Source organism: Poecile atricapillus, chromosome 11, assembly GCF_030490865.1.
Source record: "Poecile atricapillus isolate bPoeAtr1 chromosome 11, bPoeAtr1.hap1, whole genome shotgun sequence".
In the NCBI taxonomy this organism is placed as follows: Eukaryota; Metazoa; Chordata; class Aves; order Passeriformes; family Paridae; genus Poecile; species Poecile atricapillus.
In genome coordinates, this window is record NC_081259.1 from 10,646,101 (window position 1) to 10,671,367 (window position 25,267).

Genomic DNA, 25,267 nt, shown 5'->3' on the forward strand with positions numbered 1-25,267 from the left:
TTCAGTGGTTTCAGTGTAGAGTGAAGTATTTACTGATCCTACATATTTAATTTAGGAGCTGGGGCCACGCCGATGAGGAGGAACCTTCCACTTGACTGACTGCTCTTATCTTGCTGTTTCAGTTGTGTCATATTAGGCAACTTCAGGGACCAAAACTGAAATGTATATGAGAGTGTGAAGGTAGGTAAAGATTCAGTTCAATCCTTGCTCGCTTAATGCTTACTGTATGTCTTGTTGCAGTGACAACTCCAGAGAGCTCCAGAGCTGCCAAGGAGATTTTAAGCTTTGCTTAATGAAAATCGGCAGTCGAGGCCAAGAGGGAAGATCTACATTGAAACAGCAGCAATCATACCTTGGTGAGTAAAGTTTAAAGTGAGAGATGATCCTTAGCCCAAGAATCAACAGCTCCTAGTCAAAAGTGTTCCTCAGCCTTCCTCTTCCCAATATCAGTTGGAAAGAATGAAGCAATTAAGAGAGTAGCATAGGGGATGGCAACTCCTGAAACTGGACAGCTGACACCAGTCAGAAAGGGAGATGTAATGTGTGCTTGGACTTGGATAGTTGAGCCAAGATTGTAGTAGTCACTAAATGAATCTCTTAAAATAAGCCTGTCATGTATTTTCACCCCCTAGGTTATATGGCTGAAAGAACTTACCTGCTTAATTCAAGAAATTATTACCTGCTGTTACATCTTTTTGATTCATATGATTCCTTTGTCAACACTGTGTTTATGCTGTAGGAGCCAGATCAAATTTTATTCTACTATCGTTGCGGTTTGGCACTATTTAACTTAAACTTCCTTTAACAATACCCCCCCAAAGTAACAGAATGCAGTGGTATTCTTTTCTTTGCTGTATTTTTGTTCCCTATATTATCTTTGGCTGATTTATCTATAATATAGGGCTGCAAATGATAAATAGAAAAGAATTAGACCCAACAGTCTTGGTCCTACCATGCTTGATAGTTTTCACTCTGGTTCAGCCAGTTGTCTGTTCTGCAGAATTACTGCAATCTTTGCAAAATATTCTACCAGATTGTGAAAGCCTTTCAAGACTTCTATGATTAAATTCAGGTTCCCTAAGTATAACCTGTGGATATGCAGCTTAGGAGATCTCTGGCTTGCTTGCATTCCCGAGCTTTACTTAGCACCTTTGCAATTTCATATCTAGTTAGCCCCCTACCTCTTACTTTATAGTTGGAACTTTCCTCTGAGGTTTGAAGGTCTGCTTACTACTGTATCATGTCCCTTTTCCCATAAAATCTTAAGCTGAATACACTTTCCAGAAGTATTAAGATACACAGCCACATATATATATATTTCAGTCATTCATCCTTAAAATTTGCTGTCAAAGCTATTCGTCTGCTGTTGGAACTCTGTGCTCATGTTTCCCTTTGTTCTGTGGGAGTTGCTAAGATTTCCCATTGAAATTTATTTTTCTCTTTTGTGCAGATTCACTGTGCAGTCCTGTCTCCCACAGTGTGGATGGCTTACAATGGAGACGATGGCAACCTGGCACTGATACAGGAGCACATTGCTTGCAGCTGTAGTGAGATTTCACCCAGCATTCTGATGCAGAGTACTTTGCACTTCCAAATTAATCATGCTCCTCTCTGTTCTTGTTGCTTGGGTAAATATTTCACTCTTGTGTAGACTTTGATGGTGATCTGTGTGAGAATCGAGGTTCTTAATTTCCTTCTTGTACATGCTTACCTACCAAGCAAGCTTTTGTGCCCAGTGCCTTTTTCACACTTGATAAAATGAGTCTGTTTCCATCATGTAGCATTGCTTCTTTGAATATCTGAATACAAGTAAAGAAATCCATGTCTATTGCCAAATGCCCTGGCTGAATGCCATCCCTGGTGTTCTGGCTTCATCCAGATGACGAATGTTCCCTGTCAGCCTGCAGCCTAGTGAGAGGGGACAATGGTACAGAAATCCTGTAATTATCTAATCAACTTTGCTTAGAATGTTAAGCAAATGCAATTCTTTAATACTCTGGCTTTACTATAGCTGTTAATTACCATGTGCAAATGCAATTTGTACAGCAAAACCGAGTAGAGGAAACGTTCACTTGTAAGTTACTTTACTCCCCTCTAGTGGTCTCATACCACACATACGTTTATGTAACACTTCATCACAATGCCTTTAAGGACAGTGTTAGTATTCTGTAAAACCAGAAGTCTTCTGGTAGCTTCTCATCTTTTCTGTTCCTCTTCTCTTTCTATAGAGAAACTTCTTCAGGGATTGGAATTCTTGCCAATGTATCTCTCTAAGTAAAATTGTTCTTTATATGTTGACTTTAATTGAAGTCCAGACTATACCCCCAGCTTTAAAATCCATACATGCAGAAAAATCTCAAAGCTATGTAGTAAACATTTATTTTCTGTGCCCTCAAAGGGGCTGTTGGTGTCAATGTCATAGTGACTTAAACTGCATCTAGAGCTGTAGAAGCACCAGCAGAACCCAGTCCTAAATGCAGTGCTGCTCTCTGTGTGTCCTGTGGCACGTGCCAGGTTTTGGTGTGTGTCTAACAGTTTTTGGGCCATGGAAGCTGTGGGACATAAAGAGCTGGTCAGATGACTGGGTTCCTCCTTTAAACTTGCCAGTTGGCCATTTTTTGTACTATGCAGCTTTCATGAGGTGGAAAACAGGCAAGAACCTCCAGGATCAGAATGGAAACTTTTTCTTTTCCTGTATATCCCTGGTTCGTTGCTGAAGTTACTGGTGTTGTAATCCAGGTGTGCAGCACAAGCTACATTTAGCAATAGTTAATGGGTAAGTTCTTGTCTAACTTTTTCTTTGCTTTCTGGAGTCTGTATTTTAAACAAAAATGACTTGCTAATGTCTTTGGAGAAGATAGGGTAACTAGTAAGAGACTTATCATCTGTTTCTGCTTAGGCGGAGGGTATAAAGAAAAACATAGATAGGGGATTCACTTTTCAGAAGTTAGTTGTTCTTTTCAAACTTCCCACTAGAAATATTTCCATTTTCTTTTAGAATGCTTTGGACTAATATTTTGAAGCAAATAAAGGGGAATAAAAAGAGTATAGGCTCAATAAAGAAAATGTTAACAATTTTCCATTTGAAAAAATGCAGTTCTCCTAAAATACTTTACAGAATTGTGTTTGTCTTCATATTTAGTTATGGGAGAAAAATGGAAGCATTCCAAGAATCAAAGCATTTTAACACTCTTGGACTGGACCCTTTTGTCTTAAAACGAGTCTTGGTTTGTAAACTTTTGCAGCTCTAAAAAGTCAAAATTGAAACAGTTTAGGAAATCCAAATCCGGTCTTTTTTCAACGTGATTTTTCTTCTGTGGAAAAATTAAGTATCTCAGTTTGATTCCAAACTGGAAGGAAACCAAATGTGAAAAGTAAAATCCTTCATAAAACGTAATTCCTGCCTTCCTGCAGTGCTCTTACAAGAGATTATTTGCCTGTGTCAGTGATGCATGCTACAAAAACCAATAGCTGGGGAAACTATTTCCTACACATCTCGAAATTGTTCCCTTTAGGTCATTAGCAGATAGTTCTAATAAACATGAGCTGAGCCAGTAGAGGCTTTGACTCTATTTATCATTGCGGATGTCTGAGCAGTCCCTGTGGGAAGCTGTGACCAATTCATCAGCCAGGGAGTTTAGCTGGTTCTTAACTTTTCTCTTGAACAGCAGTGTCAACAGTCAAACTAAATCAAAATCATTCACATGTACACATGTAGGAAGCAGGTAAGACGTGCAGTTTTGAAATAAAATTGTCTGTACAGCTATAAAAAGCACACAGGCAGGCAGCTGGTGCAGAAGTTGCTTTACTCAATGAGCTGGCAGGCCCTGCCTTGGGGAGTGTGTGGGCCTGAGCAGGGCAGGATCTGCTGTTGCTTGGGCACCCCACCTGACACCTGGCAGTTCTGCAGGTGGGCCCAACCCAGCACTGCTACTCCAGCACTGCAGTGCAGGCACTGGGGCTGAGCTGACACACGTTTCCTTGCCTCCTTTGGTATTGCTGTTATTTGTGGGTCCATTTGTTAGCTCTCTGCATCTGTGTAGTAGTCCCATTACCTTGCAATTCCAGGCATATATTCCAGTACCTTCCTCCAAGGAGCAGATGTAGTTATTTAAGAGCTTAACACAGCTTAACATGTGAGTCAAAGTAAGACTTTCAGGGTTCTTGTGCTTAGGAGAATGGGGAAATTGGCCAGTATGAATTCAAACTCATTGGCTGTGGGTTTCTGAAATAAAAAATCTATTGAAGCACTGTGCCCCACAGAAGTATCAGAGGGGAGTGATTGAATAGATTCCAGTGGAATCTGGAACTCTGGAAGTCATCTTGTGCTATGTGCACTGAATAAGCAGGGTCACCTAGAGTCAGGTGCCCAGGATTTGGAATATCTCCAAGAAGGGAGACTGCACAACCTGTTCCAGTGCTCAGTCACCTCCACAAATCTCTGAATAGAATTGATAAATACTTGCTAAAATCCCTAATGATGAGACACATTCTGCCACCCTTATAATTGTTCTCTTCCCTTTTTGTAGTTTGAGGAGAATGAGACTGTTGACTAGGAGAACAGGTCTTGAAATGGCTGTGTAAGAGGCCCTATCCAAAAGCTGTAAGATCCTGTTATGGCAAATGAAGTTCTGGAGTAACCCAAGAGATGGGTTGCTTGCTGCACAGGTTTCTGCCTTGCTGTCCGAATGTCTTTCCAATGCTGCTGCACCTTGCCTAGAGCTGGTGTCAACGACAGTGGCCAGTTGTCTGGAGCTTACTTTCTGACCTGTTCATACACTGCAGTAGCCAGTTTTACTTGGGATTTCTGAGAGCTTCTGGACTATGAACAACCTTGTAAATTAAATCACCACACTGTCTGCTGAATGCTTTCTTGCAGAAGTGCTGGTCACTGTGGAACATATTTTGCTGATTATCTGAAGAACGGCAACTTCTACACCTGGCAGTTGTCAGACAGTGTTCTTGACACAGCTGTCTGCTGGTAGCTCGGGAGCAGGGCTGAACAGAGCAGATTCTGGTGGGTTTATAGCTGGGATTTTCAGATTAACACTCAGTTATACTCTGCAGCCTCTTCCTGGGCTACATCCCACCTGCATTCTTCATGAATGGAAGAAGTTCTTCAGCTTTTCTTTCTGCTCTGGTTCTTAAATCACAGTTAACAGAATTTAGTTCCAAATATGTTAAAAGAGCTCTTATCCAGCATAGGATTTGGTTAAGCCCAGGACACATTTCCCATATAATGAATGTAGACAGTGGCATAATTGATAATATTCAATTTAAAATGTTTAAAATTTATTCTTTATTTTTTACTTTTAAATGGTATAATACAATTTTTGACTGCAGGAGGGGAAAGGACAGCTTGTGAAACAAACCTGTCAAAGCAGGGTAAGTAGCTACCAGGGTTGCCTAAGTCAGCTGCCCTTAAAATGGAGTATGTGATGGGGGAAAGATGGAAACCAAACAAAAAGAAATAACATGGAAAATAATAGTTAGATTTCAAATGCTGAGCTGCCCTAGAAGAAACAACTTTTTCAGGGTTCCATGGGGAATGACTGTTGTTGGCACAAGCATATCAGTCATCTGCTCAACAGATATAATGGTACAGTTTTTTTTATAAGACATTTAGCTCTGAATTTGACATTCTAGAACACATGTATTAGAGTATGATACATATGTCAGTTTTGAAGAACTTATTTTTTACAAGTTTGAGTAAATTCTAAAAGCAGTTATTTCTTATTTTAGAGAACACTTCTGGAATTTTACTTTGTATTTTCACAGTGCGGGACTCTGAATATTCAGTCAGCAAGGCTGCACAGGCTTTTTGTTGTTAGTTCACTGTTTGTGACAAAACCCCAAGCAGGTAAAGAGCCTCATGTACAGACCAATGAAAGCAGAGGATTGCATGCTTTGAACAGGAGGGAAACTTCGTAGCCAACTCCTTGGAAGGAATTGTTTCCAGTTCTCCATAAAGCTTTCAAATCCATGTAATGGGCTCTTTTCAGAAATTTCACTGCTCTAGCTTAGCTTAACTGATGGAATAGCATTCACCACACTGAAGTCAGGGCATGCTCTGAACTCCACTGAAATATGTGGAGAGGGGAAAAAAAAAATATCTTGGGTTTGGACTAGGCTTGTAGTGCCAAGGGAAGCTTCTCCAGATCATTGCAGTGCAGGGAAACTCTGTTTTCCCAATAGTTTATCATAAAATGTGTCCAGACTGGAGCCTCTGAAAGATTTCCTTATCTTGAAAAGGCACCATGAATCTCCTTTTTTACATCATCCACTTTTCAGCCATAAAATTACACTTCCTTCCTTTTACTGATGAACAGGAGTGGGAAAAGTCAGCATTAATATATATTCATATATCTATAGATAGATAGATATAGATGTCCTGTTTCCCAAGCATCCCCTGTCAAGTATTTTTCCTTGGCTCTTCCTCATGGGTTTCAAATGACATTTCCTCTGCTGACTCTGTGCCTATTTGACCTCCATTCTTATTTGTCTGAAGTTATGTGGTATTTTTCTTGGTATTGAAAGGAGTTCACGAAGCTAGAAAAAGTGTTCAACATCTTTATTTCAAATTTGTAAAGTGTCAAAACCTGACTCTTTAAAAAAAGAAATGTAGCAGCTCAATCTCTTCTGAACTCCACCCCATTCATCACAGTACTAGCAATTTTGGGTGGACCTGGTGTTGATAATTTGTAAACCATTAGGGACATTCTAGAGGCAGTAATTCTGTTTTTCAAAAAAAGCTGAAAATATTTTTTTATTGTTGGAATTTCTTCCACCGTTTAAGCATAATCTGAGTAATTTGTAATAGAAACTAGTAAAAGTTACTAGTAAAAGTTTCAGGTGATCTAAGGAATAGATTTTTACTCTATCCCTGTATCTTAATTTTCTGTAGGAGAGAAAAAAGGGGTTTTCAAGCTCCAAAAAACATACAGAGCTTTCTTCCTGTCCCTTCCCACTTTCAACCACAGTATGTGGAATCTATTGCAACTTCTTCCTCAAATAGCTTCTTTCACTTAATTTGGCTACTGGTAAAATTAATATTCTTCTTAATTAACTGCAATTTTTATTTCCTGTTTCCTTATAAGTAAAGAAAACCTGATTTTATCCTAAAAATAGCTATAAAGCATCTATATGCTGCAAATTGTTCAGTTTGCTGTGGATTGAGCCTATGTGTAAATGAGAAGGGGCTAAAAATGAAATGGAATACTCTTGTGAGTTAATAGGAAGGTTCCTATTGATGTCTGTGGGCTGAATTTACCCAAGTAACTGTACTGGAAGTGCACAATGCAATATATTAAAGATGTACGTATTAATAAATGGATCATGTTCTATCCAGTGTGGTGTATAAAGACTTTGCATCTGATGGACATTTTGAGGCAATGAAGGCTGGCTGCTGAAATTTGTGAACCTGATAAAACGCCCCAGCAATCCTCAGTAAGTAAATTTTAATACTTTCAACAGATGAAGTGGGAGGGAAATCCCCAAATGATTTTATACCCGGTAAGAAATCACAGACTCTAGATGAGGTTGTCTCAGTTTACTGGTATCTAGAAAACCTGAGGAAATGAAGTCAGCCTTTTGAAAGTTACTGAATAAAGGAAAGTGCAGATCAGAGCTGTTCTGAGCTCTTTTCTGGCCAGAGACTCATCCCTGTCCTCCATGAGTCAGCGGTGCTCTTGCAGTGGAGGCGGCCAACTGCACACGGGCTGTGTTATGGGAGTGCAACCAGGCAGTGCAGGGAAGTGATTCTTTACCGCTCTTGGTACTTTAGAAACTGCATCTGCAGTACTGTATCTAACTTTGGGCACCCTAGCACAAGAAAACCACACTCACCCCTAAACCCAAAAGCCAGTGATATCTGGAGCAAGCCTGCCAGAGGACACCAGCATGGTGAGAGGCTAAAGCAATGCTCTTTGAGCAGAGGGTTCATCCAAACTTAAGAATCACAGGTTAGAGAGGATCTCCCTGCTGTCTTCAGGGTGTAGAAGAGATAGAGCCTGACTCTTTTGGGTGGTGAGTAGTAGTAGGATGAAGAGCAAGCACAAATTCTAGGGAAGAGAAATTCCTACTAAGTATTAAGAAAAATTTGTTAGAACAAGGGTTGTAGAACAATGGAGTAGGTTACTCCAGAAAAGTGTGGCGTCCATCGTTGGAGATATTTAGAACTCATCTGGATAGAGCCCGAGCAGCCCATTCTTAAGTTGGTCCTGCTCTGAGCAGGGAACTGGACTGAAGGACTTTCATAAGTTTTTTCCTACTTAAACTCATCATTGATTCTATGAGAGCTGTATGCAATGCTCTCATAGTGTTATTTCTCAAAGGAAGGGCCTTGCAAATGGAATGTGGTGGGTTCAGAGTCTAATCCCTGGTCTCTTATTACCTATTTTATTATTTCAAATGCATCATGGGGCAACTCCCTATCAACTGAGACATCACATAGCCAGAGGAACACTAAGATGGAAAACAGGCAGAGACACCCAATCCCTTGCTGACAGTGTTTGAAGGAATGTAGGGCCTGATTCAGCTGTCTTTGTTGGAGTCAGTAGGGAGTTCTGCATAAATCAGAGTTTAAAGAAGAGGCTCTTGGTTACTGATTTCTACCCACTTGGAATGTATTTATCTGGATAAAAAGCTATATCCATTTTGCTCAATGTTTTAGCCTGAAAATTCACCCATCAGTTGGCATTTTATGCTAAGCTGTGAAAGCTGTTTCACTTTGCTTCTGAGTTTACAGGTGGGATTTAAGAGGTCTTTGGGGACAAATGTAAGACTGAGGAAGCTTAGCTTGTGACTGTTACTGTGGCAAAATTACCATTAAATCTGACAGGGTTATTAGCTGACACAAGGTAGTAATATATATTTCCTTTTCTTGCACTAAGGGTGGATTAAAACTTTTTTTTAAATCAAAGAAACAATTGCTATTGTTAAGATAGGTTTTCTAGCAGTATACATAGAATTAAATACATCACTGTACGTATATTAAATTGTGATTAAAAATAAATTTCCATTGTATTTTAGTTGTATTTCTGTTCAACACTAGTCTTACAAAAATAGGTTGTGCTTCCCCTACCTAGAAGGTAGAACAAAAGTCATTTGATTTCTTCTGGTTTAGTTTTCTTTAGGACCCCGTAAAGAATAACTCTGATAATGGATCAGCCTTCAGCAAATGGAGATGTATGATAGGTTTCACCCTCACTGGGGAAGGATTGGTTTAAAGTGAGATCTAGTTTTAGAAACAAAAGCAAATATGAATGGGGTAGAGAACATTCCTAAAAAAAATACTGAGAAGGGAATGTCTTAATTAGGGCCTCTCTTGAGTTTCTTTGTACTTGTACTTTGTACTGTCTTTGATACTGAGGATCCAGGTGTTTTAGAGGAGAAAGAACATCTGTTTCATTCAGATCTTAAGTAAAGAGAAATGTTTGGTTTTTGGTGGGGTGATATAAAAATTTGCCTTCTTGTAAATTAAAGATGTTATTTTGTTTAGAACTGTAAGATCTGTGTTAAACCGTTCCATAGAGGCATAAATAGGAGAGATGTGTTCTGAATGTAATAAAATGTAATAGGTTTATGCTCACTTAGGATACAACTGAGATATAATATTGTAATTTCTGCAGAAGTGCATAGGCCCCGATTGTCTAAGCCAAGAAAGAACAACTTATTTCCTCTCATATTTCTTATATTACAGAAATAATACAACAACACTTTGCACAGTATCAGAAATCATGGAATTATATGTTAATGTAGGTTGGATTTCCTTCTCCATCACTGTAAACTCTGCTGACAGATGAAAACTTCAATTAAGCCACTTGTACAAATTAAGTAAAAGTCTTGGGTGAAATGTATCTCCCAATCTATTAATAATGGATTCCATAGCTACTTATCACAGCTTGTCTGACCAAACAGCATTAAGAAAAATTGATGTATTTTAATTTGAATTACCTATTTTTTTATTTTATTTTTTTTATATTTAAACCAGCTAATTTGTTGTCTGGATGTAATTACTGTTTGTGCTTCTAATGTACTTAAAAAAATACACACACCAGAACTTTCCCACACTATTTGTTTTCATTGGCATAATAAAGGCCCTCTTAATAAATATGTAAGATTGACATACTTATTTTTGCTCAATTGGGTTAGAGTAAATTTAAAGATTAAAAAAAATGCTATTATTGAAAAAGTTCATACAAACTGAAATGAAGAAAAACTTCATGAAATGAGCTCCCAACTTTTCATAGTATTTCTAGTGATAAGTTTTTTTTATTTGCAACAATTCAAAACAGTTTTCTTGAAATATGACTATTTTGTTAACCACCCTTCAGGAAGGAGTGTTTGAGTAAGATGAAGAGGACTGGTCAGCCAAAGGCTGGCAAGGAGGAAGATCAGTACTTTGCATCTCTGCTGCTGAGCACTAAGATCACCAGCACTGAAAACTTCAGTGTTTTAATGTAAACCAAACAGCAGGACAAGTAAGTATGTCTCTGAGGATCACTTACATGTCAGTAACTTGGGCACTGTATAAAATGATCTATGTACATGATGGTGATAAGCACTGGAGGTGCACTAAGGTGTGGTTAGCAAGTAGGATGTCTTATGAGAGGAATGTACGGGATTTGATTTAAAGTGTGTTCAAAGTTATGTAAATATTTAGGGTCATTGTTTCCCAGGTGACACCCAACTGTAAAGCCTAGTCTTTGTCATTTCTATCATTCCTACTTATAAATTATCTACCTGTAATTATCCTGCCCTGATTTTGGGCCCTGCCACCACAATCCATGCCATCTACATCCTCCAAAATGCACCTATAAGATCCTCAAAATAACCTGGAAGAATGAGCATTGTGGAAAGAGAGTTGCTTAAATGTTATGGAAAATTCCACTGGGCATGTAGCAATGATGTTGCATGTCTTCTCTTGGCATCTTTTATTTTTGGGTTTGATTCCATGGTCTGATCAAGGAACTTAAATATCACTTGAGTTTCTGGATCTTGGTTAATCTGAGAGTTCATCTTTCTGTTTGTGACAGGAAATGGTGATCAACTGGATCATCAGAATTGCTTCTTAGTTGCCTTGTTTTTTTCCCCCTTAAGTGAAACTTCAAGTGGCTGACAAGTGTTTTGGAGGCCATATAGAAATCTGTTTGTCTAGATGTTCTTCAGAGTCCAAATGTTTGCAGAGACTCAAGTGGCTGTGGGAAAGAGTGTGGATGACCCTTATTAGTAGCTCTGTTCAGCAGCAGAGAGCAGAAGTTAAGTCTTTGTCTTGCAGCAGTGTATTTTTCTAGTGGTTTGAGAACCCAGGTGGGCACCATTTTGAAGTTGTCAACAATGTAAATACTTCTAATGTATAAGCATTTTCTTTAAAATGACACACTAGAAGCTGATGATGTGCTACATATTTCACTAGATTAATGAACTTCCAGCCCACATATCATGTAACATTACTTCATATAGTGTAATCCACATTTCTGCAACCATGCAAGATACAAAAAAAAAAAACCATCATAAAATGTGTTAGAAGATATGAGAAAGTCACCCTATTAGCCTGTGACACAGACTAGATATTTTTCTGGTAGCTCATCTACAAAATTAAAGCGGTTAAAACAGAAAATGTTGAAACCAAAAGAATGTTGGAGTAAATAGCAACCCAGAATTCCTTTCATAACTCACTTTTGTTTACTCGTAAATTCTATCTTCACATTATAAACATAATTAGTAAATATCTGGCAACATTTTTGCAGGTTCAGTTTAACTTCTATAATAACTAAGTAAATGTTTAGATTTAGCTGTATGCATAGATGATAGTGAAGAAAGAGAACTGTATATCAATATACTGCATGTCCTGAATTTCTTAATAGAAGGGATAATTACTACCACCTTTATCCTCATTTTTTCTTGGTTTTGAGCAAATTTTGACACTGTAAAAGAAATACAAAATCCTTTAGGCAATGCTATATTGTCTCTTCAACAAGCATAGCCAGAAAAAATTCTTAATCTTTGTATACTTATGTGTCAGACAAACAAAAACTTTGACAAATCAAATTCCTATTTATCCAACTAGATTGTAACAGAAAATTTAATATTTCTCATTAATCACAACCCCTGACTTCTACTTCTGTGGTGCAGACTGCAAATCAGTTGCCGAATTGAAGTTAATTTGTTCATTTTGTACAAGTTACAAAACAGTGGTATAAAGTGTGGGCTGCTACTGTCCCGAACCTTGATCAAGGTAGGGTGAATGCCCCACTGAAGTGGTATACTCTGTACCCCATTACTTCTTTCTTGGGCCAGTATCTCATAGTATTTCACATTAACATTTTACCTTATACTCTGACAGTCTTGATGCTAAACTGTAAAACAGTGACATTGAAATGGTCAAACAACTGTTTTGTAATTTGCAGAATTTAACACTCTCCTTGATGATAAAAATCATCCAAAAGGATTAGAAAGCTGCTATTGTGGTTAGAACTGCGTGGCTTTCTTTCCTTGAGAAGGATGAGCTGGCTGTGAAGATTTAGGAGTAGGTACACGGAAGAGTTCGGTGTCTCAGTGTCTGTGCCATGTTAGTTACTAGAAAGGACATTATTCATTCTGCAGCAGCCTCTCCGGTAAAGCCACCATCGATGCTATTTTTCCTTATGGGGGAAACAGACACCTTTATGTTATTTTTCATAAGCTATAGATGCAAAATGCTGCACCTCTAGGAAGTAAGTACCTCTACGTATACATATCTACATGCATTTAGACGGAGGCAGAGGCGTGCACTTCCTTCGGTTCCCTCCGCTCCTGTCTGACACACTTGGCTCAGCATTAAGGCTATCGCAGGCACTACTGCTGCCTCTGTCGCCGTGCGAGCCGGGGACCCGCGGGGTAACCCGAGCTGGCAGCGCTGCCTGGCCGCAGCTGCCTCCGGAGCGGAGGGAGCGGCAGCGCCGCGTCCTCCCGGGCAGCACCGCACGCTTCCCGCGGCTCCCGGGGAGCCTCTCGGGGCCGAGCATCCCGCCAGCCCCGGGCCGGCCGCAGGTGACCCCCGGCGCGACCGGCCAGGAGCCGCCCGGACACCGCCGGGAGCCCCCGGGTTGGCGGCTCGGGGGTGGGGGGAACATTTTTATTCCCCTCTCTCTCGCGAGAAAGGGTTGGGCGGGCGATACTTGAAGAGGAGAGGGGGGGGAGAGAGGAGGGGAAAAAGGAGGAGGAGGAGGGAGGGGGCAGCTGGAACCGCAGCTGGATTAGCGGCGGGTGCAGCGGCCGCAGCTGGAACAGCAGCGGGAACGGCAGCCGGCGGCGGCGGCTCCAGCGGGTGCGCGCTCCTCGCAGCGGCTTCTCCCGGGGCGGGCGGGCTGGGCGCGGGGCTCCTGCCCGCGGCGCTCCGGCCGCTGCGGCTCCAGCGGTGCCCGGCTCGGGGAGCCGGGAGGGTTCGTGCCCAGGGGCCATTTCCAGTCCAAGAGCGGCTTCGGGAGCGGTGGCGGCGGCCGCGGTCTGTCCGCGGCGGGTGCGGGAGCCCCCGCGGATGCTGCTGAAGGGGAGGCAGAGCCCGCGCGGCCCCGGGCAGCCCCTCGCCATCCCCCGCGGCCGCCGCCTCTCGCGGCCGCGATAGCGCCGGGCTGGCCGGGGGCCGACGGCGCCGGGGCGCGGGGGCAGGCGGCGGGGGGCGCGGGGTGGCCGCGGCCGCTTTTTCTCGGTCCCTAACTCCTCTTCCTCCTCGTTTCTCCCCTCGCAGCTCGCATTGGACAGGCTGGTCGGAGACAGGGCGGCGGGGACCGGCAGTCTTCGGCGGCGGAGAGGAGACAGCTGCCGCTCGCAGCCCGGGGGCTCGGGGGACGCGATGTGGCGGGGGCGGCTGCTGGGGATCGCCCTGGGAGTTGCCGTGCTGTGGGCGTCCCAGGCTGGTGCCGCCGCCGCCGGGCACACCGAGGGGGTGAGCGCCAAGGAGAGCCGGTCCAGCCGGGCCAAGAGGCGGGGGCACGGCGGCGGGCACGACGCGCTCAAAGGGTAGGTGCGGGGTCGGCCCCGGCCCCTCCCGGGTGCCGCGGCGCGGGCCGGGCAGCCGGCGCACATCTGCCTGCGTGTGTGTGTGTGTGTATCCACAGCCAGAACCCATTGACGGTGGGAGCTCTGGGGGTGCAAGAGCTCCCCGAGCCCCCTTGGGGCTGTCCACACCGAGGAGCGGTTTGGGCTGGGGGGCGCCGGACGCCGCCTGCAGCACCGCAGGGTAACGCCGGGGCTCTGGGCGCGGAGCCCCGCCACCCTCCAGCCCCCCCGCTGGACAGGCTGCTGGTCCTCTGCGACCTCAGCCGTACTTCGCCTCTGGGTGGGCGATGCTTCGTGAGGATGAGCCGCAGCAGAGCGGAGGTTGCTAATTTATCTTCTAGGAAGGCCTTAGATAAAGGCAAACGGCGGGCTTGTGCATTCCTCCCGCATCCCGCGCTTCTGCTTTGCATAAAGCAGAGTAACGGTGATGCCTGGAGCCCACAGCATGCTCTTTCTGTCAGCTGTCCTCTCTCATCTCCACCTTGAGCCTTTTGTGATGTCCATTTTGCTCTCATACGGACTCTCTAACAATCTGCTACTAGTATGAGTGAGCCCAAGTGTACAAGAGTTTAATTTCTTAAAAAAACATTGTGGTACATGCTTAGGAGAGAGGTTTTTTTAAAGGTTAAATCTGCATCAGGCAAACTTTTCTCCATTCTAATGGAACACCTTTCCAATGCAAAAATAGTTGTGAAGTCAGCTGAAAGGCATTGCCTGCATGTGCAGCTGAAAATCTATTTCACTAAAGGTGAAAAGTTTGTAATAAAGTAATAAAAAATAAGTTTCCTTTCTCAGGTGATCCAATGTGCCTTTTCAGCCCATGGCCAGATTTTTTTCTGTTGTAAGACAGAGGAGAAATGTAAAAAAAAAGTTATTAAAATGGTTGCACTTCTGTAAGGGATGCAAGCTATTTGCTTTTTTTGCCCCCCATTTTCTTGAAAAGGAACTATTACAACTTTATTGTTAGAGGCCTTGAAGAATGTGTTTTAATCTCTTCCTAATTTCCTTGTAGTTCTGTAGTACTTTTTACCTATATTTGGATTTACAATCTTGGCTTTTTAATGCTTGCCTGATTGAAAAAGATTTCTGTTTTTAGATCTGTATGCTGCAAAAATGGATGCAAGCTGTCAGCATTAATTTTCATTGATCTGATTTTGTAGGATCAGACTCTCTTATTTAATTTCCATATACCTTATCACAAAATAAACAGTTGGACAAAGCAGATCCAAAATAGATGTGACAAAATCTAGGAGGTGAGAAGGATATACAGTAAAGTTTGAGGGACTAATTGCAAGCAATAAAAAATGATAAGGAAAAACATTTATTAGAAAGTGCCTGTATTCTTTAGGATGTTTTAATAACTTTTATTGTTACAGGATTCTGAGTTAATATCAAACTGATAAAAATAATTTTTTGCTCAGTGGCAGAGAATATGCCATCTAGCACACTGTGCTGACTTGGTGGAAGTTAGAGGCACATTAGCTGAGGATAAAATTTCTTTGGTGTGTGTGACTGTCACTCTAAACTGTGCTGTTTAGACATAATAATAGTGCATCTGGGATGATATTTCAAGTGTTAATTATTTTTGGAATCTAAAATGGGTTAGGGTAAGTGTTTAATTTTAGGACTTGAATCTTATACCTAACAGAAGCCTGCTATATTTTTTGTCCTTTGTAGTAATTCTTCCTTTTATTGTATGTTATCTATGAGTTATATGTCTTCTTAATAATCTGCAAATCTAGCAATAATGTCAACATAAATTTTATTTATTCTATATCTTGGTCAGTTTTTTTGGAATATTACCAATATGAATGAGTGCCCCTGGGAAGCAGATTCTTAACAAGGATAATAATTTGCCAGATGAACTGAGAAAAAGACAAAAAAATTATTAGTTTGGTTTCTTGTTAGACCTTCTTTTGTAGCCCTGATTTGAGGCTGAGTATAGAGTTCCCAAATTGCTTGGAGGACAGATATTTTGATCATTGCTGGGTGAATCCTGCTGTATATTTCCAGTTTAGAAGTTGTGAGCATTTTCTTAGGTGTGGTACTGTCCTGTACAGAGTGAATAAAAAGAATTGTCATTCTAACAGACAAGGTTGGAACGAATTTGGAAGGACAGATGGAAAACATATTTTGAATGTACAGGAACTGTATATACATTATTCATTGTAACTGGAGGACTAAAGCACTAAAAATATGATTTTACAAGAAGACAGTATTTTTTTAACTTGTTCATCAGTATAAATACATTTGGGAATTTGTTAATTGTAATACAAGTCATAACAGATGCTGGGAAACTTTATTCCCATGTTATTACAGTTGACTAAGACTTTCTTTTCATTTTGAAATGAACTCTTGCTCTGATTGTAAGGCACATGGGGATGCATTTTTAGAGAAAACCCTTTTACACTTTAGTCATTTTGTGTGATTGATTATAATGACTATTGGAAGTCTTTTAGCATTTGAAAGTATTAAGTATTGAGGTTAATCTGTGTGTGAATACTGTCCTTGTATGTTAAAATGAAGAAGCTTAAGATCTGTTTCAGTTCTCATGATTTTTCCTACTTAACATTTTTTACTGCAGGCTATTGACTGCAGGAGATGTTTGCTTTCATCTGTGTGACCTTTACCTCATTGTTTATGGCAATGAGCTGTCTGAATGTATAATGTGATTCTAGAAGCATATTTTAATTTTAATAATTATAACTTATTTGGAAGTGTCTCTTAGGTTCTCATTTTAAGACATTACACTTGCTGCTTATGTAGTTTGAATCAATCCTGCTTCAGAGGCATTAGAGGTGAAGTCCTTTAAATGCCATCTGTGTTTGGCCTAATTCAATCTATATTTATGTGCTGGTGCCTGATGGCTGTAAGTGATCAGAAAGCAATCAGAATAAAGGCAGTAATTATGAAAAAAAAATATAACTAGACTCTCTGGTCATGGAAATGTTGCTGGAATTCATTGTGATTCAGCAAGTTAGGATAATAACCCACTAGTGAGACACTTCTCTTCCAGATCCCCAGAATTTTATCACAGATGTTACTGTATTGAGCTATTAGGCATCAAGCCATTATCCTGCTACCCCTTAAGCATGCAAAAATGCAGTGTCAACTTTTGTAAGAAATAAATCCTACAAAACTGGCCATGAACAGGAAGTTCTTTCTAAACAATATATACTTCAAGACAACCACTTACTTGTTTCAATCATTTGAATATAAAGCAATAATACTGATTATTTGATTAGTACTTGTCTGAATACAAGAAATATTGTACTCAAAGATCTTAGAATTAATTAGGATTTCTTATTTTTTGATGATGCTAGATGACTTCAAGCACTAATGAGTATCAGTCAGTTCTTAATAACATTTTAAGCAATGTTTGTCATGTTTATCAGTCTCTTCTCAGTATAATGGCCAAGAAAGCAATGATTTGCTTAACAAATAGCAGAAATTTTGAAATAATTGCAGTTTCTTCAAGATAGCTGAATTCTGACATGTTTCTAATTAAGAGACTAATTAAATGTATTTATGCAAGAATGATTTAATTTCTTTGGTTTTATTAAGTTGAAATGATAGCGAAGATTGCAGAACAGAATAATTTGCTCCAAAAGGATTCATAAAATTCTTGTATTAAAGGTATTCAACAGGGGATTGAGCTTTTTGGACCAATCTCTTTTGGTTATCTCAGATGAAGACCACAGGTTTACTGATACACTTCCCTGAATAAACTTGGTTGGATTTGACCCTTTTTATGCCTCAGTGCTCCTTGAAATAGAGTAATTTTATAAATCTATAACTTAATTCTAGTGTTCAGCTATATAATTAGGGCTTCTGGTTTTCATTTTAAACCAATATTTACCACTAAAAGCCTGCTGAAGAAAAGCAGACTTTCTGTACTGGTAAATATTTGTTTATACTGAAAAACCTCAAAGATTTTTCTTGCCACTTGTGGCCTGCACACCTCTGGGCAGCTGCTGTTGCCACACCTTGTCAATGCCACTCTGCAAGCGGGAGGCAGCCTGAATACTTGGAAATAAAAAACTTAATTAAAAATACATGCAGGTTGCTGTAATAGCCAATGTGCTGGAGCACTCACCTGGCTTCCAGGTGGCATGGCTGGCCTCCTTCCAGTCCTCTGCTTCTGTGGGGTAAAGCTTACGTGGAGGATGAAGAACTTTTATTCCAGCATATCCTAGAGTGGAAACTGAATTCCTTGGTAACTACACGTAATGTTAATATTCTGCACCTCTCTGAATGTATTTGCTGTGGCTGTGGTACTGTTCTTTTGTTATTAAAAGATCCTTGGAAATCTAGTTCTGGAGTGAAATAAGTTCATAGATATTGGCACTGTGCCTCATATATGTGTTTCCTCTCATTTGGTATGATGTGATTTGATGTAGGTGTGACTTTGTGGAGCAGGAGAAAACCAATAAAAAGTAAATAATCTTCAGGACTTTGTAGTCCTTGTAGTCTCTATTTAGATATCCAAATTGTGTCATTTGGACACCATCTCTATAAAAGGCACAGCCTTTATCCTAATTCTGGTTTATCAGTTTTGGGGATAGACTTCTAGGCCTGTGTATTTTGTAGGGCAGAATTAGGACTTCATTCATTTTGGGCATGCCAGTGCAACCTGTGGTTAAAACTCTTGGTGAATACTGTTGTAGTCTCCCTTTCAGGGGGAGACTCTGAGGCACATGTGAATCTGTTACTGACGGCTTAGCCAGTCTTCCTCTCTGTGATCTCTCTCGTATTATATTGTAATGAGACACAAATGCTTTTGAAGTGCCATGTACCTCTTCTAGAATACATTAGATAATTACTTTCTTGCCATTTTATGGCAGTAGGTCATAAGTAGAGCAAGCAGAGGGAAAAGGCTATAATAAACAGTGTAACAACATTCTTGATGTACTGTATGAAATAAGATTGTTTTGGAAATGTAAAATCAGCCTGGGAGACTAAGATGAAGCAGGTTTCCTGTGACCCAGCACCACTGTGACAAGGTGACATGTTGAACATCAGGAAGGCAAGACTGGATGTAATTATTTTCCTTTCTTCCTCTCATCTATCTATTTAATAATTTTTGTCTGCTTAGCTCTTGGTTGTATCAGGCTGGCCTGATACACTGCCCCAGATGCTGCAGGACCAGTCACAGCTGGCCTGTGGTGGGCTTCTTGTATTTCACATCAGGATTGTCATTTTGTGTTCCATTGCAGGAAGGGACATCTTGAGGGATCCTTTAAGGCTGATTGTTGCTATGATTTAATTGCTTGACAGGTTAGAAACAGATTAATCCCACAGCCCTTACTCAGAACACAAGACATGTAAAGGATAGTACTTTGTTTCTTTCTTTGTGTTCCAGGTAATAATTTTTTCTGTGGATTTGTTATGCAGTTGTCTAATCTTATGTGTGGTGGTGTCTTTCTGGAGACTTCATGATCCCAGTTTGTCAGTGTTTAATTGAACTTTTATTGATGGAGTATACTGTCTTTAGAAACTGGAGGCATAAAGGGTTGGGGAAAGAACACCTGCAGAAAGTGTGTCTTGTTGGAGCAGGGTGCAGTAATTTGCAGTTTGCAGTGCAGGTTTCCTGAGAGAATAGCTTCAAGGAGACAGAAGAAACTCTGGCTAGGCATAGCTGCACTTTCCTCAATCAAGATCCTACTTAATTTTTATAAAAGTAGACTTCTCCCCTGTTGTTAGCCAGCACAGGATACATTTTGTATTCAGTGGTGGTTCCACAAGTTGTTCATCAGATTCTGTATCACCTGTGTCTGTTTGCCTTGGTCACTGCGTAAGTTGTGCTCTATGTGCAGCTTTACACAGGTGTCAGAACCTTTGGGGTTTTGCTGGGCTTGAGGATGCAGACTTGAAGTAAGCATAGGGATGCTCTCAGTTGATATGGGAGCAAAGGGAGGATCCCTGGGTCAGAGCTTGGCAGGAACAGTTCATCTGTCAACTTCACTTACAATCGTCCTTATCAAATAAGATTACAGCTTCTGTTTCCCTGTATGTTTATTTTCCTTTCCTGTGGTGTGTTGCTCAGCATTGCTGCTCACTTAGGACAGTCTTTGTCATTCCTCTTCCATCCCACAAACTTGAATGTTTAGTGTATGAACTTCAATACAGTTTTTGACAAAGGTCACTTTAAATATGTTCATGGTCTGAGCAACCTGTGATTGTTAGAACAATCAACCTGGGTAACAGGAGGCCATGTCTATTTAAATAAGATTTTAGGACCTTGAGATCTTTGAATGTGTACATATGAAAATAGTAAGAAATGAATCATTAACTTTTTTTTGTGTTGCAATGACAGTGACTCCCATCTCATTCTTCTTCATCTCCCTGCTGAACCCTAAAGATGAAGAAGATATAGAGGCATGTCTGTCACTTTGGTCTTGCTTCTCAGACTCAGTTAATATTTTTGTAGAATGGAGCAATTGTGGCCTGGACTGTTTCTGATTATCCATTGCACTGTACTGGGGAATATATTTGTAGCTTTTCAATCTTACATTTCTCCTTTGGTTGTTTTCTCATCCATTCTGACTTTCCCACTTAGTTTTATTTATTTAATTTTATTTATAAAGGATTTCAGACCTACTGAACAGCCTCATCATGCTAAGGCTGGTGTGCAGATAGAGGCATGAAGTACAATCATTTGTTTTCTTGTGACAGTTCAGTAAAGTCGGGCTGTTCTTTGGAAGGTACATTGGGATGTAAAATATAGCCTGTTAAATTAAAACCTCTGCCTTATGGTTTTGCTTATAGATCTTCACTGAAGTATGAAGGAGGTCTAGCTTTTATCTGGAAAAATATTTTCAATGTTGACTTGCTGAAAAATCTGTTGTTTTCCTTTCTACTTCTCATTTTATGAAATGATTCATGACCATTATAGCCTCAGAAATACCAAATAAAAGCCACAGTTCTTTTGTCTACAGTCTTAATCATTTTCATCCTCTTTTTCAAGCTTCCCTCTCTCTCATATTTTGCTGGAGGACATCAGAATATTCAGTGATGTTCAGCTGAGGTTTCAAATTAAAATTTGTTTCCTTTCAGGAATATTATTTTCCTGTCTCTTTTCTTCTTTGTTTTTCTCACTAATATTCCATCTTTTTCTCTTCCCCGTGTATAGAGTAAATTACCTGTGTCTGCTAGGGGCAAGTTGAACTAAAACAGTGGGATCTGTATCAACAGTGTTTTCCTGTTTCCTTGTGGTAGATGTGCAGGTAACTGGCCTTTTGAAAATGTAGAGTCATTGTCCCAACAAGGAGGGAGACAAAGGGTAGAATAGTGTGTAGTGAAGGAAGGAGGAGAAATACTGGTAACTTTCCTAAAATAAATCTTCAGTAGCCTAAGGAAGAGCACTTAGAACACAAATTAATAACATTGCTTAGCAGTTAAGGGCGTTCTCTTGATTCAAGTGTTAGGTATAGGAGACTCCCTAAAGGATTGGGTGTCCTCCATGGTGGGGGATGGTTGGTGACACCAGCACAACCTGTGGCATCCAGGGAAGCCTCAATGAGGGGTTGGCTGGCCTTGGGTTTGTCTGGCCAGTGTGTCCCACAACAGCCCTGGTGCTGCTGCTCATCTTGGGCACAGGCTGGTAGAAATCCTGAGCTCCCTGGGTACTTCCCCTTGGGAAACTGTTAGAGGTTTGCCTCCTCAGAAACCATTAGTAGGTACATGGTGAGTATGGGGAGTAGACCTGGATGTGTGAAATGATCTCTCCCTGTTCCCCTCTTGGAAGTGACATCTGGACAGCTAAGCATTGCCTTAGCCATCAGTTACATCCATTTCCCATGGGATGTTTTTAGTGCTACCAAATAGAAAAGACTTCTTGTCCTCTGAATATATCTTTTTAGCTTGGTTTTTATTGTGTGTGTTTTAAAAAAGCACCTGATGAATCCTTCCTGTTTATCTGCTGCGCTTGTCTGGCCTGGCAGATAGTTTCTTGTGGTGATGTACTTTATACAGCCATGTAGATGGATTTTGAACTGGACCCGTTGACATTCTCAAGTGGAACAATGAAGGAATACATGCCAGAAACGCGACTGTCCCTGGCTATGAATGAGAACAATGCCTGGCTGTCAGGTTAGATGAGCGTGTCCCTGTAAAAGACAGGGTTGGATTTTCAGAGCAAGTGCGGAGGAATTCTCTTAATGTCAATGCTGTTGTTGGATTGCTGTATTTAGCTGTCACAGTGTGATGGAGGTTAGGGTTAGAAAAGTGTTCAGTTTCTGCAGGAAACTTGCATGTCATTTTGAACTCTTGACTTGCACATAGGCCAGAGCCAAAGATACCCATAGAGCTGCTCAGCATGTTATTTTTTTAGCTGAACTGAGCCAGGATTCTGGGACAGCGGTATCCTTACTGTCAGAGTGAGAAACAGTTATCATATTAGGCTCTCTGCATGGCATAGGCTTGCTTATTGCAGTGTAAAAATGAGTACATCAGATGCAATCCTTTGTGTGTAAAAAATATATTTTGCTTAAAAATGCATGCTTATTCTTTATAGTATAATAGAAGCTGAATATTGTGTTTGTTCCAGAGTCTAGCATAGTTTCATAGGTTTTCCTTTTATATGATTGAAATAAATAGTTTCAGGAGTTGTCCTAATGGTCTTCACTGCACAGTGATAAAAAAATGCTATTTCAGATTTTCAGTTTGTGGGTGTACCCACTGAAAGTGGCGAGTTCAAAGCACAACCAGGCTTCTTCCTTGGGACTTGAGCACTGTGGTGTGTCAGGGTTGCTGCCTGTCATTTGCTGTAGCTGCTACTGCTGCATCCTGCTAGAAACCAGATCTTCCCTTCCCAGTTCTGCTTTGCTTGATGCTCCTTGGAGGAGGGGATAGGTGCCAGCACAGCTAAAGGAGGTGCTTTAGATACCGACCTCTAATTTATGCATACTTGGCTTCTGTCATTTAAGTGAGAAGGGATCTTGGAAGGCCATGTGGTCCAACCCCCCCACTCAGAGCAGGGTGAACTTAAATCAGGTTGCTCATGGCTGTGTCCACTAAAGTTTGGCTATATCTGGCAATGGAAGTTCTTCATTCTGTAGGAAAGCTGAGTAAAACTCCAGTGGAGTCAGCAGAGCTGCACCAGTCTGTGCATTTAGTATTTGTTCTGAGACACTGAGAAGTTTAGGTGGGTACATAATGCTGGTTTACAGCAAAAAGTGTAGATCTGATTTTGTGTCTCTTGAAACCTAATTGTAAAAGCCATTAATCATCACATTCTGGAGCCTTAAGCATGTATTTTAAGACCAGCCTCCCATTGTTTCAGGTGCAGTTTGTCATTCTTTTTAACTCAGTGGAAGCACGGAAACATCACTCCAATTTTATGTGGAAATGATCAGTAAATAGTTATGGGTACAGTTTTAGCAGCTACCAGAGTTACCCACATAAGAAGAAAAACAGGCAGAGCTTTCTCTAAAAAGAACCATTGGCTGATGATATTGCTTTAAATTGTATTTTTCTGCCAGAAAACTGGGTCATATGCTTCCCACTGCAGCCAAATAGTTAATAGAAGTTGTTCATGAAACGTTCTCTTTTAAGGAGGAATACCCGTGTGTTTTCCTAGGGAGAGGAAAAACGAGTTGAGGGAGCAATGAGAAACCCTTTCCAGTATCCCTGCATCCCAGCTCTCTAACTGGTAGTCAGCTGTTTCTCTTGCTCTCTCAGCTGCTCTCTGCCCACTCTGTCTGGTCTCTGTTTAATTTATTTCAGACCCGTGCTTTGGGTTTGATTCAGCACAGATTACGCCAGCGTTGGCCGGTGCATGGCAGTGCTGCTGACAAAATTTCTGCCTGAAGCCTCGCTCAAAGCAGTGCCAGAAACTCTTCCTCCCATGGGAGTCGCAGATGGGCAATGCTTTCTTCCGGACAGGGCTGAATTTTCCTCGAGGGGTCACAGTCAGGGCAGAGTGGGGATGTAGAGAATTGGCCCTCCCCGCTGGCAGGCTGCAGCGCGGGGCTCCGACCGTGCCTCTGCCGGGACCCCGCGGACCAGAGTCCCAGTGCCGGAGGTGTCCCTGCCATTCCCAGGCTGGGTGCTCGCTGCTGCCGGCTTCACACACGGCTTTTGAAAGTCTCCCTCACTTCTCTGGCTGTCACGTACCCTCTCTGCCTGGTTACAGTTGATAAGAAGACTCTGCCAAGCTTAGCGTGATTTGCTTCTTATTATTTTAGCTCTGTGTGCCTGCTCCGCTAATTCACCCGCAGTGCCTGGGTAATGGGTACAGGTCGGAGGAGCCGGGCCGCCACGCATCCCTGCGGAGCCAGGGCTCTGGAGGCACACGAGGGACAGTCCTTTCCGTGGGTGACATCAATATTGCCCGGTTGAGAAAGGAGCCTCATTTCATTTGAGAGGCTGTGCTGCATCACCGCGCAGACCGGGCAGGACCACGCGTGTCCATCTCAAGGAGCTGATGCTGCAGCTCTGCCCGGCTCATTCCCCACACGCTGGGAAGGCACCGACACGGCTTTACTTGGTAACGGGATGTAGAGCTGTTTCTCAAGAAAAATATCTTCTAGTTTGGTGCTTGCAGGTGCTGTCAATATCTATGCAAACCTATCACTCTCAGGTGTTAATTACCAGAATTTCCAGATGAACCTTTTTCTCTCTGCTGTTCAAAGATTTTTCTAGCTGATGACTCGTGTCTAAAGTCTTTTGATAATTCAACTCGCTTTGCTACTGACTTGCTATTTGTGTATCATTAATCAAAGATGCAATATCTTATTTACTTTGGACATCTTTGATGAAACTCTGGGTATCAGCCATCCTGTCTCTCAGCACCATATCATTACAGAAATCCTTTTGTACTTTACAAGTGCATTAAGTGACTCTAAAATAAAATGAGAGACTTGCTTGGTTTTGGGTTTTTTTTTTGTTTTGTTGTTGTTGTTTTTTATATTGCAATGCTAACAGCTTTGTTCTGAGCTATTCGCTATTCCTTCTCTGGGCTTTGGAGTGTAAGGAAGGTGCTGTAGGTGGTTTCAGGGTGTATATGTGATATGTTTTTGCTTATTTTATCATTACAAATCAGATTTTATAACTCAATTCTGTTTCTAGTGCTGTTCAAGAAAACAGTTTTATAAGAATATAAACCTCTTTTTTAGTACTCATAGCTTATAAAGCAGCACGAAAATATGCTCTACTTAACACAAAGTGGGTAACTGTTTAAAGTAAGTGCCATGATAGAGCCTTTACAATTTGATTGATGGTTTCC

General features: G+C 41.2%; 1 protein-coding gene across 1 annotated transcript in view; it reads left to right on the plus strand.

Annotated features, from left to right (window-relative positions):
* The first annotated feature begins 13,216 nt into the window (after window positions 1–13,216).
* FBN1 (fibrillin 1) overlaps window positions 13,217–25,267 on the plus strand; it is a 144,047-nt gene continuing 131,996 nt past the window's right edge. Inside the window, exons 1-2 of the mRNA XM_058846938.1 lie at window positions 13,217–13,309; window positions 13,730–14,001. Coding sequence (XP_058702921.1) covers window positions 13,835–14,001 — 167 coding nt within the window. The 5' untranslated portion in view covers window positions 13,217–13,309; window positions 13,730–13,834. The remainder of the gene's footprint in view (window positions 13,310–13,729; window positions 14,002–25,267) is intronic.